The following is a 21,603-nucleotide window of genomic DNA, read 5'->3' on the forward strand; positions in this document are numbered from 1 at the left end:
AGTTTCACCTTCTCTCATATCCCACGTCCTTTTAATCAGCAAACCCTGTTGGTTCTCCTTCAAAAGCTATCCAAAATTCAAGTACTTCTCACCATCCTCACTACTACTATCTCAGACCAAACCATTGTCCTGCATCATCTGGGTTATCCCATCAGCCTCCTAATTGGGGCTCATGTATCACACTAGCCACAGGGTTGTGTCCTCCATACCATAGATGTTACATTTCGAAGAGCGTGTGGCTATGTCCCTTCTCTATTCAAAATCCCTTATTGGCCTGTCCAGGGTTCTTCGTATGACTGACGGGACCCCATGTGATTTGTTCTCTATGACTCCTTGGACCTCACTTTTTCTTCTCTGACTGCACGGTCCTCCTTATTGACCTTGAGCATGCAAGCAAGCCCCCGCTCCCCACAGTTCACCCTGACATTGGAATGCTTTTCCTCCAGATGGCTGCATGGTGAGCTCTTCTACTTGTTTTGGGTCTTTCCTCAAAAGCCACTTTCTTTGTGAACTTTATTTGGCCACCCTATCTAAAATCTCAATACTCACGCCCTGACATTTCATATACCCTACCCTGCCTTCTAAAAATGACTCCCTTTAACGCTCACCAGTAAGCATTATGTATTTTGTATTTTATTGACTTACAAAATATTAACATTCAAAAATAAGTACTATATTTTTAATTTTTCTTATTATTTTGTCTTTCTTCCTAAACTGACTCCAGAAATAATTTTTCATTTTGTTCACTGGTATATCCTGATAATTTAAGCCTGGCACATGGTACACTCAATAAATGCTAACTGAGTGAAAAAATACAGAAAAATTACCTGTGGCATTATGAATATTACAATTGTATTTACACATTCCTTTTTTGATAGTTATTTTAAAAAATCCAAACCATAAGAAGTTCAAATTGGACTATAGAAAAGGAAGTCACCAAATCTATAACCTTAACATGATTCAAACCTCAATTGAGGGACATTCTACAGTGTGCTTGACTGTTACTTTTCAGAAGTGTCAAGATCCGGAAAGATGAGGGAAAACTCAGGAACAGTCATAGAGCAGAGGAACCCAAGGAGATGTGATGACTAAAGGCAAAAGTTGGATCCTGCATTGGATGCTGGGACAGAAAAAAGACACTGGAATTCAGAAAGGGTCTGCAGTGTAGTTACCAGTACCGTACTGATGTTAAAATCCTGCTTTTATTTTTGTTTGTTTTAAATATCCTGATTTTGATAACTGTGCTAGGATGATATAAATGTTCAAGGGCCAAGGAGGTAGCCTACATGAACAGACATTATTGCTTCGAAACGTCTAAATAGCTCTTCAGAAATCAGAGATGGAGACAAACCATGAGAGACTCTGGACTCTGGGAAATAAATGGAGGGCTGTGAAAGGGGAGGGCAGTGGGAAGAGGGGGTAACCAGGTGATGGGCATTAAGGAGGGCACGTGGTATGATGAGCACTGGGTTTTAGACTCAACTGATGAATCATTGAACGCTGCACCAAAAACTAATGATGTACTCTATGTTGGCTAATTGGATTTAATAATAAATAAATATCTCTTCATACTCAAGCAAGGAGGTTGTTTAAATGATAAACATGTTTCCTGAATGAATGACAAGAAGCAATTACCCTATAAACCACCAACAAGGCAACTAATTGGCTGAGATGGGGTGTGTGTGTGTGTGTGTGTGTGTGTGTGTGTGTACATACACATACACATGCATGCATGTGCAAAACAGGTTTTTTTTCTGGTTCAATCATTTTTCTGTGCCATGGTAGCTATATGCACTGGATACAAACAGATTTCCAAAGCATATGTTCCCTGGTATACAAAGGAGTTTTATCAGAAGACACAATTCAAAGTTCTCTTTCTACTCTGCTTTTAAAAGGCTGGAAATAACAAGTGTCAGTTTAGTAGAATTATCTTCTAAGTAATATCCCACTAATTTGAGATTTCACAGTGAAATAATCATACGCCGTTGTAGGTCTCAAGAAGTCATGTTCTCTCTCATTAGAGGCAGAAAAATGAGGAAACATGTCACAGAGGATTTTTAAGAATCCTATTAACTAACAAACCACCTTATATCTTCTGGAGGGGAGCAGTAAAGAGTAAAATCATTCAAGCATTCTCCTGTCTGGAAGGCTGCTGCTCCATCTCTCCCCAGCAGAAGGGTACGTGCCCTGTTTGTAAGAGGGAGCTCTTCTTTTGAGGGCAGCTGGTGAACTCTGCTTATGCTATTCTACCCCCTCCTCATTGGAGGCTTGGGGGCCAGAGAGATGAACTTTCCCTTGTCCTTCTCCAGGAGGGTGTTCGGCTGGGTGGGTCCCTGGAGACAAGGAGAAACACATCAATCACCTGGGGACTCGCAGAGCTGTTGACGAGCATTACTCATGTTTCCATAAGTCAAAATAAACATGTTTGTTTGGTGGGAAACTATCCCAGTATTTTTTAGATTAGAAGTCAAGAAGGCAATTCAATCCAATTTAACTAAGACGTATTGATTATCCAGTAAGGACTTACTTCTATTCTAGGGCTGTGGACCTAGGATGAATGGAATAAAATCTTAACCCTCAGACAGCTTACACCCTAGTAAAAGATATAAAAGTTTATCAGCAAATAACTGTAAGATAAATGTAGGAAATGTCAAAAGGACCAGGGAGGTAGCAGACCTAAACAATGTTGTAAGAATGAGAAACCATGTCAAAAGGTATGCAACTTAATATATACATTTATATAATTTATATATAATACCTATATTCCACCTGTATTAAAAATTTTTAGCTAAATAAAAAAGAAAAATAATTATTCCTGTTTTTTTTCATAATTCATTACTGCTTCGATTTGAAATCTGAAGCCTGACGTGTATATCTTCTGAACCAGTCAGAATCTGTAGATTCTGATCTATAGAGTCAATCAGGCTCTGTATTTTTTCACTGTGATATACATAATATAGTGTTAAATGCTTCAACTCAGGGGTGGGAGGTAGTTTTCTCAGATTCATTTTGGAATAAATCTCCTAAGCAAAGGCTCTCCCGATGTGGATCACATCTTTGTAAATGGTGCTGCCCACTGAGGGGATTCCTCCAAGTTGTGTGTGTAATCCCAGCTTTCAACATTATCACATTCAGCCTTCAATACCATTTTGTACTACTATCCAATAACTTTAAATCATAGCCCTTCACTTGTACCAACAAAAATTATCTGGGGTGTCTGGGTGGCTCAGTTAGTTAAGCATCAGACTCTTGATCTCAGCTCAGGTCTTAATCTCAGGTGTGAATTCAAGCCCCACATTGGGCTCCCTGTCTTTGGCTCCATTACTTAAATTAAAAAGCAGGGTAAAAATAAGCTAATAGAGGTAAGCTAAATAATGTTAATTTCTTTTTATAAAGTTGGAAATCCAGTATTCAATGGTCCAGCTTCGGAGAATGAATTTCAAGCTATTTTAAAATTATTTTTAATTATTTTATTTCTGGAAACTGATTTCAGCATAAGAAAGGGGATCACATTATTCTTTTGTTTTTTTAAAGATTTTATTTATTTATTTGACAGAGAGAAATCACAAGTAGATGGAGAGGCAGGCAGAGAGAGAGAGAGAGAGGGAAGCAGGCTCCCTGCTGAGCAGAGAGCCCTATGCGGGACTCGATCCCAGGACCCCAAGATCATGACCCGAGCCGAAGGCAGTGGCTCAACCCACTGAGCCACCCAGGCGCCCCGGATCACATTATTCTTAAACAAGTGAATTTCCCAAAGATTCTGATTTTGTCAGGACTGAGAGACGCCAATGAGACATTTGTACAAATACTTGCAAATGCACCCATAGAAAAATAGAAGATGTAAATGAATTGTAGTATCAGTAAGAAGCTTGCAACTTTGAGCCAATCTTCGCTGTTAAGAGGAGATAAGACTATATCCTCTGATGACAGGAACTGTTAAAAGAAACCTCTTCAGTATCACAGCCTAAGTAAGCCAGGAAATTTATCAACCAAACACTGACCTGATTCTTCTCCAAGATACAGAAGAATAGTTAATTCGTGGTACTAATTACTTGTCCCATTTCAGCTTTTTAGCCCAAAGCAATTCTTAATGAGTGATGACATTAACGAACTTAGGTACAGTGCCCCTACAAAATACTACCACTCTGGGTCTGTTGCTTGACAAAGCCAACATCAACCCTGCCCTCTGTGAAAGTCTAGTCCCGGTAACACTTATAATTTAGAACAGTGCATTCTACATCCAATTGATCTGCGTACTTTCTCATCACAAAGTAAACCATTTCCTGATATTTTGCCTTTTAGGGACACCTTGTCTAAAAGTTTGTTGACCCCTCCAGAATTCTCCCCACATCACAGATAAATATAACTAATGGTCTGCTATGATTTCATCCACATTCTCATTGGCTGCAACAGAAAGTGCCACCAATAATTTAACTGATCCTGAAAGTTCTCAACCGTATTTTTAACATGCTGAGCTACAATGTTTCTGGTTACGCTAATGTTTGCAAATGGGTGTTTATGCTCTAGACACATAATTTCTGCTGCATTCAAAAGAGATTCTTATAAAAAGCATTGTCTGTAAAAAGGTTTTGATGCCCAGGCAGTTTTTTCTTTAATAGAGAACTACATTTCACAGGAGATCACTTGTTTTATTCGCATTCAAAAACAAACATTACTGTTTTTTCAGTCCATTAAGTTTTTCAACGTCTATCTTCATATACCAGTGCTGGCTGGTTTTTTATGGTGCCTTAAGTTGTCATTTTTCTAGGCACACATTCTTTGTTGGGACAGTCTTCCTGTTCAACCCGCCAAACTCTCCAAAAGTGCTCTTATCTCTCTTTCTCTCTCTCTCTCTCTCTCTCTTTTTTAGTAATCATCTCTCTTTCTTAGGAAATGCATAAGCTTACATTTTCCTTAACTTTACAGTGAGAAAAACAACAGTAACTAATAACTGCTATTTGATTTCAGTGTGGGAGCCAAAGGAAGGTACGTGGGCTTTCACGAACTAGGGAGTGCATAATCCTTACCCAGAGGGCACTACCCCTCTGATTCAGGGCATGTCTGCCTTGTGGAGGACACCAGCCTTCTGTTGTTAAAGAAGCTGGAAATGAGACACTTGAAGGAAAATTTTCCTAATTATTTAAATGATTGTACCTTATTCAAAATTTATTAAAATGCCAAGAGGGTCAGCATTGTTCTAGCCAGGCAACACAGGTCTTCAAGCATGGGCTGCCCATCTGTAATCTCTGGGGATGTTGAGTAGAACGTAAAATAATTTGTATCCTACTTTTGTTATAGTTCCTGAAAACTAAGAAGAGAGAAGTATAATTCCACCAGGCGGTTTCTAGGGACTATAGAATCCAAATGCCATAATTAATTTGGAAATAGTCTAATGAGGCAGTGAGATGCTATGAAATGGATATCCTTCTTGAAGCCTGGCCTGTTTGGGGAATCCTGGGTATTTCCCTTATTAAAGGCTGGTTGACATCAGATTCCTCATCTGGAAGGAGGGATAGTATGGTTGGCTTGGAAGTTTGCTAAGACAATTAGAAATAAAAGTACACACGTTTCTCAGCATGCTGTCAGCATTTGTAAGCTGTTCATAAATGCTAACTTTGACTGTTACGAAATGCAACACATATAACTCCACGCATTTCTTAGTATGCGCCACAAGTATCGGTGGTTCCCTGGCTCTCCATCCTTCCCCTCCCTTCAGCACCCCCCACCCCGTGTCTTCTCACTCTGCTCCATGGCCCACCACAGCTTGTCAGCCCACGCTGACAATGGCCCCCACCCCTTTATCTTTATCTCCCTTGGGCTCCTATCTGTATCTAGATTGCCGGTTCCTTCCTTCATCACTCTGCTATCTCCTTTGCGACTCAAGCAAAGTGTCACCTCTCCCAAGAAGTCTTTCTAGAGGGCCACCGCCCTCTGGTCTAGGTAGAGCACTCTCTCCCTTACTGACTTGGGTTTGCCTCAGTCTGGCTTCGTAGTGTTGGAAACTGTGAGCTTTTGGGAGAGAAGAATTAGGTCGGTCACCTCACTGTCCCTGGCACCTGGGTGTAATGTCTTTGCCAGGCAGGTCATTCAGGCTAAAAACGAAAACAAAAACAAACAAAAAACAAACAAACAAAAACGGATCAAGGAGGGAATGAATGATTGCAAGGACTATAAACTGGCCTGGCCAGAGCCAGTGTCTGCTTCCCTCTTGCTTTACAAATACAAATATTTGGCTGCTGGTTGTGCCTCTCTCCCCCTGCCCTCCCAATCCCCACTGCAGCCCTTGCCTCCACTTCCAAACCAATGGAGATTTCCATTCTGAAGTAGCAGGTTGGAACAAAGAACCTGCTGAAGTGTCACCTCCTGGGGCTTGCATGGGGACTGGAAGGACATCTGAGAGGATTCCTTTTGAGAGGGAATACAAAGCGGAGTCCCTTCTTGGAGGTCAAGAAGGGAAGAACCATAACACAAGGGCTCTACCATTCCTTTTCAGAAATGCTGGCTTCATGTACCTTCTCTCTTGTACCTTCAGAACTGGTGGCTTCACCACAATTCATATAGAGCCAAAACAGGCTTGTTAGAACTGCATTCTTGCACCCCATCTTTTGTGGTCCTACATCAGAAGAAACATCAATCTGTAGGGCAGGGCTTCAATTAGCATATGAGTCCTTTGAGTGAAGAGGGTTACAGACCCCCACTGGAGTGTTCACTGAGGGCAGGAGGAAGGCTGGACTTCTTCCAGATACCCCATGTGGCCCCCTGGAAACCTTTGTGAATGACCTAGCAAAGGAGTGAAAAAGTGTTTCCTCTCATTATGCATAATATTAGAAAAATGCTTATAAATAAAGTGCAAATATTTATTCTTTTCTAGGAACATGGGTGACATTTGGAGGTCAAATCTCAGATGAGGTAAGTTACCTTTGGCTTCCATTTTGGTGACCAAAGAAAGTATAAAGTGTTGCAGTGGGAGTATTTTTCTTGGGGGTCCTAGTGTTTAATAAGGAAATGGTTAAGACTGAGTCAAAGATAATTTGACTTCTTGTATTTTTCACATTTAGACTATTAGTTTCTTGTATTTTTCACATTTAGACCATTAGCAGCCCTTGAGATTGTCAGTCTATGAGATATGCAAGCACAGTTGTTAGAGAACAAACCAATTTGGCTTTAGTATTCAGTTGCTTTATGGAAAGATTTCATTGCTGTAGGGTGTGTGTGTGTGTGTGTGTGTATTTTGGCTCCACCTAGAGTGACCAACTCATCCTAGATTGCAGGGACTTTTCCTTTCTAGCCTGGGACCTTTCAGTCCCGACTGGTCACAGCACCTTGGGCAAGTTGATCCAACCTCTCTGAACCTCAGGTCCTCTGATGTGAAATGGGATGATAACATTTACCTTGGAGGTCCGTTGAAAGGGTTAACCACATTTTACCCATGAGGTGTTTATACAGCCCTCTGACTGGTGGGTAGCAGACACCCAATAATGGCAGCTATAAGAGTTTATTTATCATAGAATTCCTCTAAATCTTTGTTGACACATTCAAAGCGGTGATATTCTTATCCTGGCCTTTAAGGAATATCTTCATGGCATAAGTGAGTCACATGGGCATCAAGCGTCAATAACTCCCCAAGGACCATGTCGTTAAGTCCCTCTGATTCCTTTTTGTCTACCTGTAACACCACTGAGGAGTCCGGGATAGTGTGTCTGAGCAGACACACTCAGTGGGATCCAGCCCCCTCTGCCACTAGATTTACTAACATTTACTAACAGTTGCCACATCAGTAAAATGCAGGGGATCGCCCCTACTCAGCAGGATTACGATTAAGATTAATGAAATGTTCAACCAAATGCCTGGCCCAGAACTTACCATCTTCTTACTATCATTCCTAAGGAGAACCTTGGGGGAACAGACAGTCTTTCCCACTGCTTCCAAGCTCACCAGTGTTATTTATTAGATCCAGGGAATAGGAGCCTTATCTGCACATTCTCACCTGTCTGAATGCCCATTCCCAGGATTGGGCATAGGTCACCATAGAGAGTTTGTCCCATGGGGGATTCCCTGGAAAGTAGACCATGCTGGAGATTAGCATACAGAACAGTTATTAGAAAGTTGGGCCCCAGTGCAGTCTTAAAAGAGACCAGGGCTGACCCCATGGGAAGCTCCAAAGCTGAGACGGCCCCAGAGTTGTCCCAGGTTGGGGCCGGAGGACTGAGTATTTATAGCCTTTGTATGACCAGTCATTGGAGAGAGGCTGCCCTAGGAAGTGGGTCTCACCTTTTGCAGGACAACTGTTTTAGCCAAGTGCAATTTCCTGGCAACTAGGAGAATAGGTCCAGTTCTGAAGGAGGCTCTGGGGGGTCATCACAGGGCTCATTATAGGGCTATCTGACGAGTATCAGGTAAAGTGTGTGGAGGAGGCACAGAGACGAGTCCACAAATATCAAACCGTGGCCACAGACTTGAGTCAGATACAAAGCAGGTGACCGGGAGAGAGATCTAAAATTAATTATCCACTGAATCCAGCAACTGCATGACCTTCTACTGCCTGTTATGGCAGCCAGAGGAGAAAAAGACAAAAATACCTTTGCTTTAGGAGCAGAAGGGCCAACTGTTAAGGGCACCATCTCCCCTTTCATGTCTGCTCTCCTCTTTACTGTATCTGCTCTCTGCTGCAACGAGCCCAGCTTGCCCAGGTCAGAGTGTGCAAGGCTGGCCTCTGAAATACATCATTTCAAAATTATAGTTCTAAAAACTGCACAATAAAGCTGTCGTGAATGGCCACAGTCGCCTCGCCTCAGATGCAGACCGGACATTAAGCCACTGTCCTTCCAGAGAACAGCTGTGACTTACCCCTGCTCCCTGCTGAGAGAATGCCAGCAAGCAGGAGGCGGGGAAGCCCAGACCACAGCCCCACCTGCAGCCGAATTGCCTGAGCTCAACCTTTCCATGAGGGAAAAAGCAGGCCAGTAGCCATGAATTCCCCTCCCCAGTTTTTCTGCCTTACCTCTGATTCCTGTGAGCTCAGCACAAAGCAGGTACAAATTGTCAATCCCGGGACGACCGGGCTGTGACGTGCTCATTGACAACCACCGGTACTGCCTCGGGAGCTGGTGATATTCCCATTACTGGGAGAATTCAACCATATATCAAACAGCCACTTGACGGGTATTATCAAAAGGACCCACATATCACAATAGATAATTCTGGGAGGTGCCTTCCTAAGATGATTTGGCTTCATCATAAAACCAAGATATTGGTTACTCATGTGAATATTTATAACTACGATAAATACATATGTATCACTATCTTCTAGCACTTAATTTTCAGAGTTTTATTTATATTTTCTTACCTATAAGGTAGTTAGGGTTCCTGGAATTGCACGTCACAATAAACGCAAGTCAAACTGGCTTTATTCTAGGTAGAAATTAAAGTTAAGACAAGTATAGTTTTCCCCATCATGACATAGGCCAGGGTTTGCACCGTGTATTTTCCTTGTGTTATGTCACATCACATACTAAGTTATTCTAACACAGCTATTATTCTAAAGGATTGGCGTGGACTCCCTTTTTCTAGCCTAATAATTTTCTTGATATGCCGATTTTAAAAACAACAGGGAAAGACTTCATCTTGGAAATGCTGATGAAGCAACCTCAGCCTGCAATCAAACACGTAATGGAAAAAGCCATTTTTTTTTTTTTTTGGAAAAATCCATTTTAATTACTTGTGAGGTGTGTGATTTTTCAGTGGACCAGTAGGTCTGTCAGCAAAATGAAAAAGTGTCCTCTGCCCTGTTGTTTATCGCTGTCCCACTACAGCCTCCCCTCCGGGTGCTGTTTCTAGGGACACTGGCACTCTTACTCTTGGTACCGCTGGATGCTTGCCCTTGGTGTCCAGCAGCACAAAGGAAGGAACAAGGAGCGTGGGGATGTATTTGCAGGCTGAATGGTGGGGAGCGGGATCCCCCGAGCCAGCACATGCCCTCACTCCCTCCCCTCTGCCATCCAGCTGGCTGGTGGCTCCGTGGCTGCGGCCGGGGTTTTGCTGAGCTACGGGTGCTGTTAGGGCTCTGTCTGTCCTCTGGTTCATCAGCACGGTCCACTAAGCCTCAAGCGGAAAAAGCACAGGCTTTTAGGTCAGGAGTCACCCCCCTGCCAAAACCTATTGGCTTGGAGAAAAGAGAAGAAGAGAAATGGAGTCACCAGTGGTACAACTGACACTCTTTGTCAGAGAGATTACGATGCCGCAGAGAATGTTGTCAAACCAGATCTTCCAAGCAGAGTGAGAAACACAGATCTCCCCACCTTACCTCACCCTGCTCCTGAGGGCTGACTTATCCCAATGTTGGAGGAAATCTCTTAGGGCCGGGTCTCTATCTGAGGCAAGGGGTGTTTTCCCCCTATAAAGCTTTTCCCCTATATATGCTGGTATCTTGAATCTTCTTCTTCTTTTTCATTCTGTAATGCAACTGATAAAAGCAAGGAGTGGTTATAGTGAGATTTCTGTGTTCTTAAAGACCAGCAGAGGATTACAAAGTGGTTTCCTGCGTTGGGAAACCATTTGGCTTTTCTGAATGACCTCCACACCGTCTTGCAGGTTGCTGAACGGCTGATGACGATTGCCTACGAAAGTGGAGTGAATCTCTTTGATACCGCTGAAGTCTATGCTGCTGGAAAGTAAGTGACTGCCTTGAGGGCCTTTCTGTGCCCCTCAAGTGGCATTTGTGGTACCAAGAGTCTGCCCAGACCATGGCTGACATGACACTCTGGTGGCACTGCTTTTCTCCCTTTCTCTATCCCCATCCCCTGAGTTGGGGGTATTGACTGCTTCTGGTCCTCCCTGCCCACCCAAACCTTCCCACCCCTGGCCCCGTATGACAAGTGGACTGAAAACCTCGCCATGGGCCACCTGAAGGGCAGAGATGGCTGGTACCAGCGTGGTGACAGAGATCAAGAAATGTGAGTTGGCTACCTGAGTAAGGGAGTAAACGAGCAGATTCCAGCGTACTGGTTCCAAAGCTCATCCTGTTATTTTATAACCACATGTCATTGTTCCTCACCACTGCCCCCCCCCCAACTGGAGGGAAACTGGGACGTTCTCTCTGCCAGGAATCTGGGACTGCTTTTCCCATTGGTGGGCCCATCCCTCCACCTAGCACAAGGAGAGCAGGGATTAAAAGTGGGGTCCTCAGAGATGCCAAGAAATTTAGTCTGTTTTATAGGAGGGCATTTCAGACCCCACTCTGAGGACAGAGATGCCTGTGGGAGAGCCTTGCTGCTTTTGCGAGTGAAGTCACACCAGCTCCAGCCTTTGCATGGACCCCAGAGCAGGCTGGGGCTCTGAGACAGGACTCACGGCTCAGTCAGGCCATGTGGGGAGTGTACCCTCGTGCCAGGTCTCATTGTCCTCCCTGGGCACAACCGAAGACCACGGGAATTAAAAGGGAAGCCTTGACTCCCACTGGACTCCGCCAAACGGGATATTTATATACGGGATCAGTGGTTCAAAAACACCCAACTGCCAAATGACTCTGTTGTTTCTTAGTATCAGGACCACAGGCGGTCTCCTGCCAGCGTGTCAGGATTTGGCAGGTGCTTCTGGAATGCTCCAGGAGCCGGATTCTGCAGGCACAAGCAGAAACAGCAGAAACTGTGCTACTAGCCGAGAGCGGCTTCTATTTTCGGGACATGTAGGCACGGAGAGTTCAAACAAGGAATGGCTCTCGTGGTTTGGGATTGACTCTTGCATTTCCAGGATGCTGTATCCTAAGCCATTTTCTGTTTCCCTTCCAGGGCTGAAGTGATTCTGGGGAGCATCATCAAGAAGAAAGGCTGGAGGTAATGCATTCACCAGAATCATGTACTTGCCTTTAAACACACTGTTATTATTTTGTACCAGAGAAGGGAAAATAAAATTGCATGACAGCTGAACAAAAGGCTGTCAAAAAAAAAATCAATTCTTAGTAAAGAGATGATTTATAGCGGTTTGAAAATAAATACCAACAAGTTCATTACATGTGCTTCAAAGGGTATTGACGAGTCATCGATTGCAATGAATTACCACGAGGTTGAGCCGAGAAGGAAGGGATGTTCACGAGATAGTCAACGCATGAAAGAAAGTGGCATTTTCATGGCTTCTCCCTGCCATTTGTGGTAATTTGGTGAAGGAAGGCAGCTATAGGAAGCTGCATATCTATGCAGATGTCTCTATGTTCACTGTTCATTTTACTAACAAGTCAGGATGCAAAGAAATAATGAAGAAAGAAGTCTTTGTGGCAAATGGCCGAAAGCTCCCTTATCTGAACACAATTAGCCATTACCTTTGCTGTGTGCAGGAAGCCCTATTATCTGGGCATTCAGGAAAGGGCTTCATCTTCTGTCATTGATGGGGTCACATCCTATCTCATGGCGAGCTGTAGCCAACACCATTGGTAAAGAGGAATGCCTCCCCTGTAGGAGGGTAGGGAGGCAGTCCCCCTCCACTGCACTATGCATATCAACCACGACAGCCACTTCATCCCCAGCATGAGTAGAAAATCAGGTGAAGACCACGGGACAATCTGGGGTCCTCCTCCTCTCTGGTAGAAGATCAGCTCTTGGCCAGATAAACAAGAGCTCTGCAGTATTAGTGGAAAAGGAAACCCAGAAATTTATGGAGAGATGAACAAATAAAGGTTGGTGACCCACTTTCTCCCTCTCCCTGTTCCTCCTCCCGTACTCCAGGGATTGTAAGGGTATTTAGAGAAAACCATATTCAACCTTAAATATGGAAAAATATTCACAGCCCCGCCCAGTCCTCCACTTTGCTGGAATTCCATTCCCACTCAGAAGGCTGGTCCATCCATCATCTCCCAAAAAGGGACTCCCCACTCTCTTAGGGCTCCTGGAACCAAGTGCCGCAGACCCCGTGCCTTCAGACAACAGAAGTAGGTTCTCTCACAGCTCTGGAGGCCAGAAGTACAAAATCAAGGTCTGGGCCAAGCCATGCTCTTTCTGAAACTCTGAGTAGACTCCCTCCTTGGCTCTTCCTAGCTTTGGGCTTCTGCTGGCAATCATGGGCCAAGTTCCTCAGCCTGCGGCTGCACCCAACCTCTACCTCTGCCATCAGATGGCCGCCTCCCTCGTGTGCACCTGTGTGTCTTCTTAAGAGGACACCGGTCATATTGGATTAAGGACTCCCCCTACTCCAGTATGACCTCATCTTAATTTGATTACATCTGTAATGACCCCATTTCCAAATAAACTCACCTTCTGAGGTATTGGGAGTTAGGACTTGACTATGCCTTTTTAGGGGGCACAGTTGAGTTCATGACGGAGACCCTGGAGATGATTCCACCAAGAGCTCCATGAACTGTGCATCGAGGGGCGGGCCGACAGAGGACACCTGAGGAAGAAGGGGAGCATACGTGTGGCAGCTCTTTCCCCTTAACACCCAGACGGCCTCTAGCCCTCACTCTCCGTGGTTTGCAGAGCCTGTTATACACCTATAAGAAACCAGGTTATCATGCATCTTTTTTAAAAACAGCCTTTCAGTCTCACAGATAAAACCCCAGCTGTCACCATGCTACAGAGTATTGATATCAGTACACAGCTACCCCTATACAGCTGGTGAAAAGACAAACCATAGCACGGAGTCTCTAAAAGCAATTTCACTTAGCATTTTTGGCTTCCAGTCCCAGCACTATCCCTTGCCTACTGTGTTTTCCAGAGCATATTACTTTACTTGTCTGAGTCTCAGTTTCCCCATCGGTATAATGGACCACATAACTGTTCATGAAGTGTCATGCTGATAAAGTGAGATGACGTGTGCCAAAGCAGTTGGAAAGCTGTGCTGATCCGTGTCGCATACTCATCTTGTCATTCTCCACCCACTCGGAAGAATTGCCGGAAGTGCCGCCATGATGGTCGGTGATGACTTGCCGGTATCACTGGATGCTCTTCCTACCGGAATGTGCATGTTAGTGTGCACACCCATGGAACCCAGACATTTTCCACAAAACCTAACTTTGGAAAAAAGAAAAAAAAAAAAAAAGAACCAAGTCTCTGATAGTATTTGGCAAGGATGTACAGCTCTGGCCAACCCAGCCGCTCTGAATCATCGAGAGGACTGCATTCATTTTTTATGATATTCCATCCGGTCTCTTCTTGAAGCTGTGAAAATGTTTGCTAAAGGAGACCTGGCTCCCCTGGGGCAGATTGCTGTCACACTAGGTATCGTGAGGTTGATGGATTAACCTGGAAAGTGCGTTAGGCCTTCCGCAATGTGTAATCTCTAGACACAGGGATCTGTAGAGCTTCCGTTACAGTGATTCAAATTACTTTTCAGGGAATTAACTTCCGTGGAATGGGGTTGCTGACATTTTCTACAAATTTTTCCGGTTGTAGCTAAGCTGTCAGAATTGTCACCCATGTTCCCCATTGGTTATCATTCATCTTGTGAGGCTCTTATTTCTCGGCCCCAAGGCATCGGCTCCTCAGCTGATGGAATTATAAAAGCCTTATCTCAAATACTCCCAAAATTTGGCCGTAACCTTTGAATCTCAAATGATTTTTTTTTCCTAGACCAGTTCAATTGAATTACAGACCTGGAGAAAATAAATCATACTGAGATCTGGCTCCTGATTGTAAATTATGTGACTGTAGTTCTCAAGACACCTTTCCTATTCCACCATCGTGATGATACCGTGGCCTTTTCCTGCCCTTGGGTGTGGTTTGGAGAACGCAATAAATTTGCTGATGAGATTTCCACATCTCATTCCCTTCGGAGTAAAGTGGTTCAAACCTTGAGTTAAGAACTTTAGGACTGTTTTCCTAAAATAATGTTTCCATTTAATGAAACACTCAAAGAAAATTTATTCCTATTGATTGACTACTCTATCATTCCTCTCTCCGGGCTGTCAGTTACTGCCTGAGAATGTCATAGCTGGAAAGCAGAATAATTCAGAGCCTCTAGGGTCCATGGTCCTTGGCAGAGTATGGACTGAGCCCCAGGAAAGCTCACACTCAATCAGTGTTATGTCAGATGCTAAATAAGCGTTAATGGGTGCTGCTAAAGCAGTTCATCCTTTAAATCCTCTCACTCACCCTCTCATTAACCATTCCTGCCCCTCCATGCCTCCCACTAGCCCTCTTCACCAACCCCCCCATCAGCTTCCTCCACCTGACTTTCTAGGTAAAGGTCATTCCCCTCCAACCTCTTATCTAGGATCTGACTTCACATACCCACTCATCAGCTTCCCTTTGTCCCAATATTTCAGTGACATGAATTAACAAATTTATCTCTTTACCAGTTTTTTTTTTTTTTAAATGGGAAGTACAATAAATTCTTTCTGGTGGTATAATAATACGACTCAGTGCAAAAACCCAACAATTTATTTAATATTTCTCTCTGTTTGTCTAACATATAGGAGGTCCAGCCTGGTCATAACAACCAAACTCTACTGGGGTGGAAAGTAAGTTAAATACCTTTTCTTTTCTTTGCTTGACAGGAAACAACTAGTAGTTCATGCTTTTATCCTTTTGGGCAACCATTTTGCATCTAATGTACTAAAATTAATTGATTTGGAGAGAAAGATTATTTTTTCTGCCTTGAAGAAAGTAGCAATTAGTCTAGGATTCAATTTTAGCGAGATGCCCCAAAGAAATTTAGTGTAAAGCATGTGACCACTTGTTACTAAGTAATTCATGGAGATCTTCCAATACCAGCCTCATACTTAGAACCATTTCCAAAATAGAGTTCAAATTTTCGGAAAAGAAAACAAGCACATAGCATCACAGAAGAAAAGCTATTCGAATCTGCCAAAACCCAAAGACTTCCATGGAATGTGAAGATAAAAGTATCTTGTCTGGCCCCATATGGGAGTCTCTGGTCATTTCAGCAGAAGGTGTGAGAATGTTGATCAAGAGGACTGCCTTTTGGAGAGTAACAGGAAGTTACCATATCACTCATTGGCAGGCAAATGAAAGAGAGGTCCTCCTCTGTTGTGGGAGGCAAGCAAATCTCATAGGACAAATTGGCCTCTGATAAGCCTACTGGTGTTTAAACTGGTATTTACACAATTCAGCAGAACTTAAAAGTCTGGCTATTCCACATACCTTTTCATAGAAATCACAAATATTTCCATGGAGTCTTAACAAATAACAAAAACAAACACAAACCAGCAAAGCCTTATTTACCTCCCTATAATGGAGAGGGAGCAGTTGAAAACAAAATTGGAGACAGAAGACAGTTCCTTAGGAATCTTCTAATCAAAGTGTACATGTATGTAAATACCCCCCCATACACACACTCATATCATATTGCTATTTTTGAGCTTGTTTATGATGACCATGAAGACAGAAAGATGGACTGTAGATTTTTATTTATCACCTCTAAAAATTCAGGCAACATGGTGCTTCTGAGAAAGGTAGATTTGCTGTGTCTCCGCTCTGATTCATGGTGCTGTTACTCAGTGTTTTTGCAATGGTACTGAAAGCTGTGCCTATACTTAAGAAATCAACAGGGAGGAAGACAATCCCCAAGACCCATTACGTAGTGGAGTACTGCACCCAATACCATCTAATGCTTTTATAAAAGATTCAAAATCACCAAAGGCAGATGGTGAACTACTGTGTTTTAAGAAGAGGTGGCCACAGAGAGTGATGTTGAAGAAATATTTCATGAAGACTTTAAAACTCAGGAACCATATTTCTTTCTAATTGGCCAGAATGTGAGGATGGTCTGGAAAGACAAAAGTCCTAATTGAATGTTTGTCTTCTTCAGATACCAATGTAAGAAAGATTGACATCACATTTTAACAGAAATTAATTGTTAAATTTCTTTTGCAAGTCAAAAGGCACTTCCAAATGTGCTTCCTTTCTCAGAAAAGCGAAACTTATGGGCAGCTCACAAACTTATGTCAAGGCTTTTTTTAGGGGTGGGGATGGTTTGGGTTGAGTTGAGGGTGAGGTGGGAAGATTGAGCCTTATGTCACAGTATATATGGACAGGGCACGCATGGCTGAGTTATTAATGATATCATGTGATGAGAGTAATAGTTAATTTATCAACTGGGGTCTGCAAAGAAAAGGGGCTCAGTGCATGGCTCACCAGGCTTCTCTCCTCAACTGGTGTAGAATTTGCCAAGAATAGGGTATAAAATTAGCAATTCAATTTAGAGTGATTACTCTTCTGTACTTTTGTAACAGCAATTTTAAAAAAAACACACCCCCACTCAAAGTCATTTGCTTCTTTTTCTTGTTAGAGCTGAAACGGAAAGAGGGTTGTCAAGAAAACATATTATTGAAGGTAGGTACAGCATTTCATTTTATCTTCATTTCTGGGCTGCTGATTCAGGAAAGGTATCAACCAAATAGGTTCAAAACCCACTTGGGGGGGTGGAAATTCTTTATAAAGAGAATCATGATCAACAACAGTCTTTCTGGGTTTTAATGTAGGAGTGTGGTGATATAGAGAAGACAGTTGGCAACACAAAAGAAAAAGGACAAATTCTCTAAAACTCTTCTCATTTACAGCTGTGCTGGCATTGATAAAACACTTCACTAAGACTTTTTAAAAGAGCTTTATTGAAGTATAATTTACATACCATAAGAGTTTACCCATTTAAAGTGCACAGTTCATTGGTTCTGAGTATAAAGGAGTTGTACAATCATCACCATAAATTGAATTTTAAAACGTTTTCATCACTCTACAAAGAAACCTAGTACCCACTAGGAGTCACTTCCCACCTTCTCCCTACCCTCTTCCACAGCCCCAAGCCACCGCTAATCTACTTTTGTCTGTATAAATTGGCCAGTTCTGGATATTTTATATGAATGAGACCATTACAATATGTACTTCTTTGTGACTGGCTTTTTTTCACTTAACATAATGTTCATCCATGTTTTAACAAGTGTCAGTACTTCATTCCTCTTTACTGCCAAGTAAAATTCCATTGTATAGATAGACGACATCTTGTTTTTTCATTCATCAGTTAATGTTTTCATTTTTTTACTTATAAATAATACTGCTACGAATATCTGTGTACAGGCTTTTGTATGGACATGTGCTAAGACTATGATAATTTTATTTTATTTAAAATTTTTTTATTGTGATATATTTTTAATTTTAATACAGTAAACATACAGTATTATTACTATACAGTTTCAAATGTATAGTACAGTGAATCAACACTTTCATAATTGCTCAGTGTCCATCACAGTAAATATACTCTTAATCCCCTTCACTGGTTTCACCCATTCCCCCCACCCACCTCTCTTCTAGTAATCACCAGTTTTTTCTCTATATTTAAGAGTCTGTCCTTTGGTTTGTCTCTTTTTTTCTTTTTTCATTGGTTTTGTTTCTTAAATTCCGCATGTGAGTGATCTCATATGGTGTTTGCCTTCTCTGACTGATTTCACTTAGCATTATACTCTCTAGATCCCTCCATGTCATTGCAAGTGGTGAGATTTCATTCTTTTTTTATAGCTGAGTAATAGTCCATCATTCATATTTTATATATATATATATATATATATATAAAATCTCCTTAACCCATTCATCTATGAAGGAATACTTGTGTTGCTTCCATATCATGGCTAATGTAAATAAAGCTGCAATACACATAGGGGTGTATATTATCTTTTTGAATTAGTGTTTCTGTATTCTTTGGGTGAATACCCAGGAGTAGAATTATGGTAATTCTATTTTTAATTTTTTGAGGAACCTCCATACTGTTTCCCACAGTGGCTGCACCTGTTTGTGTTCCCACCAACAATTCAAAAAAGTTCCTTTCTCTCCACATCCAAACTAACACTTGTTCCTTGCATTTTTAATTTTTGCCATTCTGACAGGTATGAGGTGATAACTCATTGTGGTTTTAGTTTGCATTTCCTCAATGACAAGGAATTATGATGTTGAGCATCTTTCCATGTGTCTGTTGGCCATCTGCATATATTCTTTGGAAAAATGTCTGTCCATGTCTTCTTCCCATTTTTAAATTGGATTATTTATATTTTTCGGTGCCAAGTTGTACAAGTTCTTTATATATTTTGAATATTAACTCTTTATTGGATATATCATTTGCACATATCTTCTCCCATTTGATGGGTTGTCTTTTTTGTTGTTGATGGCTTTTTCACTGTGCAAAAGCTTTTTATTTTGGTGTAGTCCTAGTAGTTTACTTTTGCTTTTTTTCCCTTTACCAAAAGAGAGAAATCTAGAAAAATGTTTCTGTGTCTGATGTCAAAGAGATTACTGCCTATGTTTTCTTCTAAAAATTTTAGAGTTTCAGGTCTCACATTCAGGTCTTTAATCCCTTTGAGTTTATTTTTGTGTATGGTCTAAGAAAGTCCAATTTCGTTCTTTACATGTAGCTGTCTAGTTTTCCCAAAACCATTTGTTGAAGAGACTGTCTTTTTTTTCTGTTGCATATTCTTGCCTTCTTTGTCATAGATTAATTGACCATGTACTCGTGGGTGTATTTCCGGGCTATTTTGTTCCATAGATCCATGTGTCTATTTCTGTGTTGGTACCATACTATTTTGATTACTACAACTTTGGAGTGTATCTTGAAATCTGGGATTGTGATACCTCCAGCTTTGTCCTTCTTTTTCAAGATTGCTTTGACTATTAAGGATATTTTGCTCCATATAAGTTTTAGAATTATTTGTTCTAGTTCTGTGAAAAATGCCATTGGTATTTTGATAGGGATTGTGTTGAACCTGTAGATTGCTTTGGGTAGTATGGCTGTTTTAACAAAATTTTTCTCTTTGTTGGTGAGCATGGAATATCTTTTCATTTGTTTGTGTCATCTTCAGATCCTCTCATCAGTGTTTTATAGTTTCAAGGTATAGGCCTTTTATCTCCTTAGTTAAATTGATTCCTAGATACTTTATTATTTTCAGTGCATTTGTAAATGGAATTTTTTATCTTTCTGCTACTTCATCATTGTTGAATAGAAATGCAACTGATTTCTGTATATGGATTTTGTATCCTGAAACCTTATTGAATTCGTTTTTCAATTCTAGTCATTGCTTTTGGTGGAGTCGTTAGAGTTTTCTACATATAGGGTCATGTCATCTACAAATATTGACAGTTTTACTTTTTCCTTACCAATTCAGATGCCTTTAATTCCTTTTTCTTGTCTGAGTGACATAGCCAGGATTTCCAGTATTGTGTTGAATAAAAGTGATAAGAATGAACATCCTTGTCTTGTCCTTGGACTTAGGAGAAAAACTCTCATTTTTTACCATTGTGTCGATGTTACTTCTGGGTTTTTCATATATGGCCTTTATTATGTTGAGGTATGTTCCCTCTAAACCTATTTCCTTGAGAGTTTTTATCATGAATGGATGTTGTACTTTGTCAAATGCTTTTTCTTCATCTATAAATGATCATACGTTTTCTATCCTTTCTCTTGTTGATATGATACATCACATTGATTGATTTGCAAATATTGAACCACCCTGGCATCCCAGGAATCAATCCTGCTTGATTGTGGTAAATGACTTTTTTTTAATGTGTTGTTGGATTCAGTTTACTAATATTTTCTTGAGGATTTTTACATCTGTGTTCATCAGGGATATTGGCCTGTGGTTCTCTTTTTCAGTGGTGTCTTTATCTGGTTTTGGTATCAGAGTAATGCTGGCCTCATAAAATGAATTTGGAAGTTTTCCTTCCTCTTCTGTTTTTTTTGGAAGAGTTTGAAAAGAATAGGTAGTAACTTTTCTTTAAAGGTTTGATAGAATTTACCTATGAAACTCTATGGTCCTGGACTTTTGTTTTTTGAGAGTTTGTCGGTTACTGGTTCAATTTCACTGCTAGTAATGGGTATATTCAAATTGTCTATTTCCTTTTGATTCAGTTTTGTGAGGTTATATGTTTCTAGGAATTTATCTAATCCATCTAGGTTGTCCATTTTATTGGCATACAGTTTTCAAGACTATGATAGTTTTTAAGGAGTATTATATACATTTTAAAAAATTATTAAAAAATACCACTCAGTTATTGATTCATGGAGCCATTGCTTTTGTGATGGCACTCAAAACTTTGTAGAGACTAGAAATTAACAGGAAATAGTATGGTCTTCTAGAACCATTATGTAATAGAATAGTACTCTACCTCACTGGGAGGATTATGAGAATTGGGAGAAATTTTTATGTATTTCTTATTTATCTACATATAACAAAAATGTTCCACCTGTACCTGTTGCAATAAAGGAAAAATGTTAAATGGACCTATATGGATCCAAGATTTTTATAACCTTAGATTCATAATTAATCATGAAAACCAATGATTTTTTCTTTTTATTTTAAACTGGTTTCATTTATGAAATAAAAGTCAATAAAAACATGAAATGTACTCTATCTAATCTCACAAACTTTAAAAATAAAAATAAAGAAGTATTCCCTTAGCTTACCTCATTTCATTTCACAGTGTGACAACCTGGGGCATGTCCTTCCCAACTTGTCCCCACAGTTAAATTGATCTCCTTCCTATCTATCTATCTATCTATAATTCTATCGACATTTTCTTATAAGTACAAAACCACAAGTATGAAACCAGGGGAATCAAGCTGTACATATTAACCTAAAAAACCTACTTTTTTTGCAATTAAAATAATTTTAGACAC

General features: G+C 41.1%; 1 protein-coding gene across 3 annotated transcripts in view; it reads left to right on the plus strand.

The window, feature by feature from the left end:
• Window positions 1-21,603, plus strand: part of KCNAB1 (potassium voltage-gated channel subfamily A regulatory beta subunit 1) — a 403,134-nt gene that overhangs the window by 312,443 nt on the left and 69,088 nt on the right. For all 3 annotated transcript variants that reach the window (XM_044251653.1, XM_044251654.1, XM_044251655.1), the window contains exons 3-7: window positions 6,872-6,909; window positions 10,591-10,670; window positions 11,787-11,831; window positions 15,401-15,445; window positions 17,236-17,279. In XM_044251653.1, coding sequence (XP_044107588.1) covers window positions 6,872-6,909; window positions 10,591-10,670; window positions 11,787-11,831; window positions 15,401-15,445; window positions 17,236-17,279 — 252 coding nt within the window. The remainder of the gene's footprint in view (window positions 1-6,871; window positions 6,910-10,590; window positions 10,671-11,786; window positions 11,832-15,400; window positions 15,446-17,235; window positions 17,280-21,603) is intronic.

This window comes from Neovison vison, chromosome 6 (assembly GCF_020171115.1).
Source record: "Neovison vison isolate M4711 chromosome 6, ASM_NN_V1, whole genome shotgun sequence".
Taxonomy (NCBI): domain Eukaryota; kingdom Metazoa; phylum Chordata; class Mammalia; order Carnivora; family Mustelidae; genus Neogale; species Neogale vison.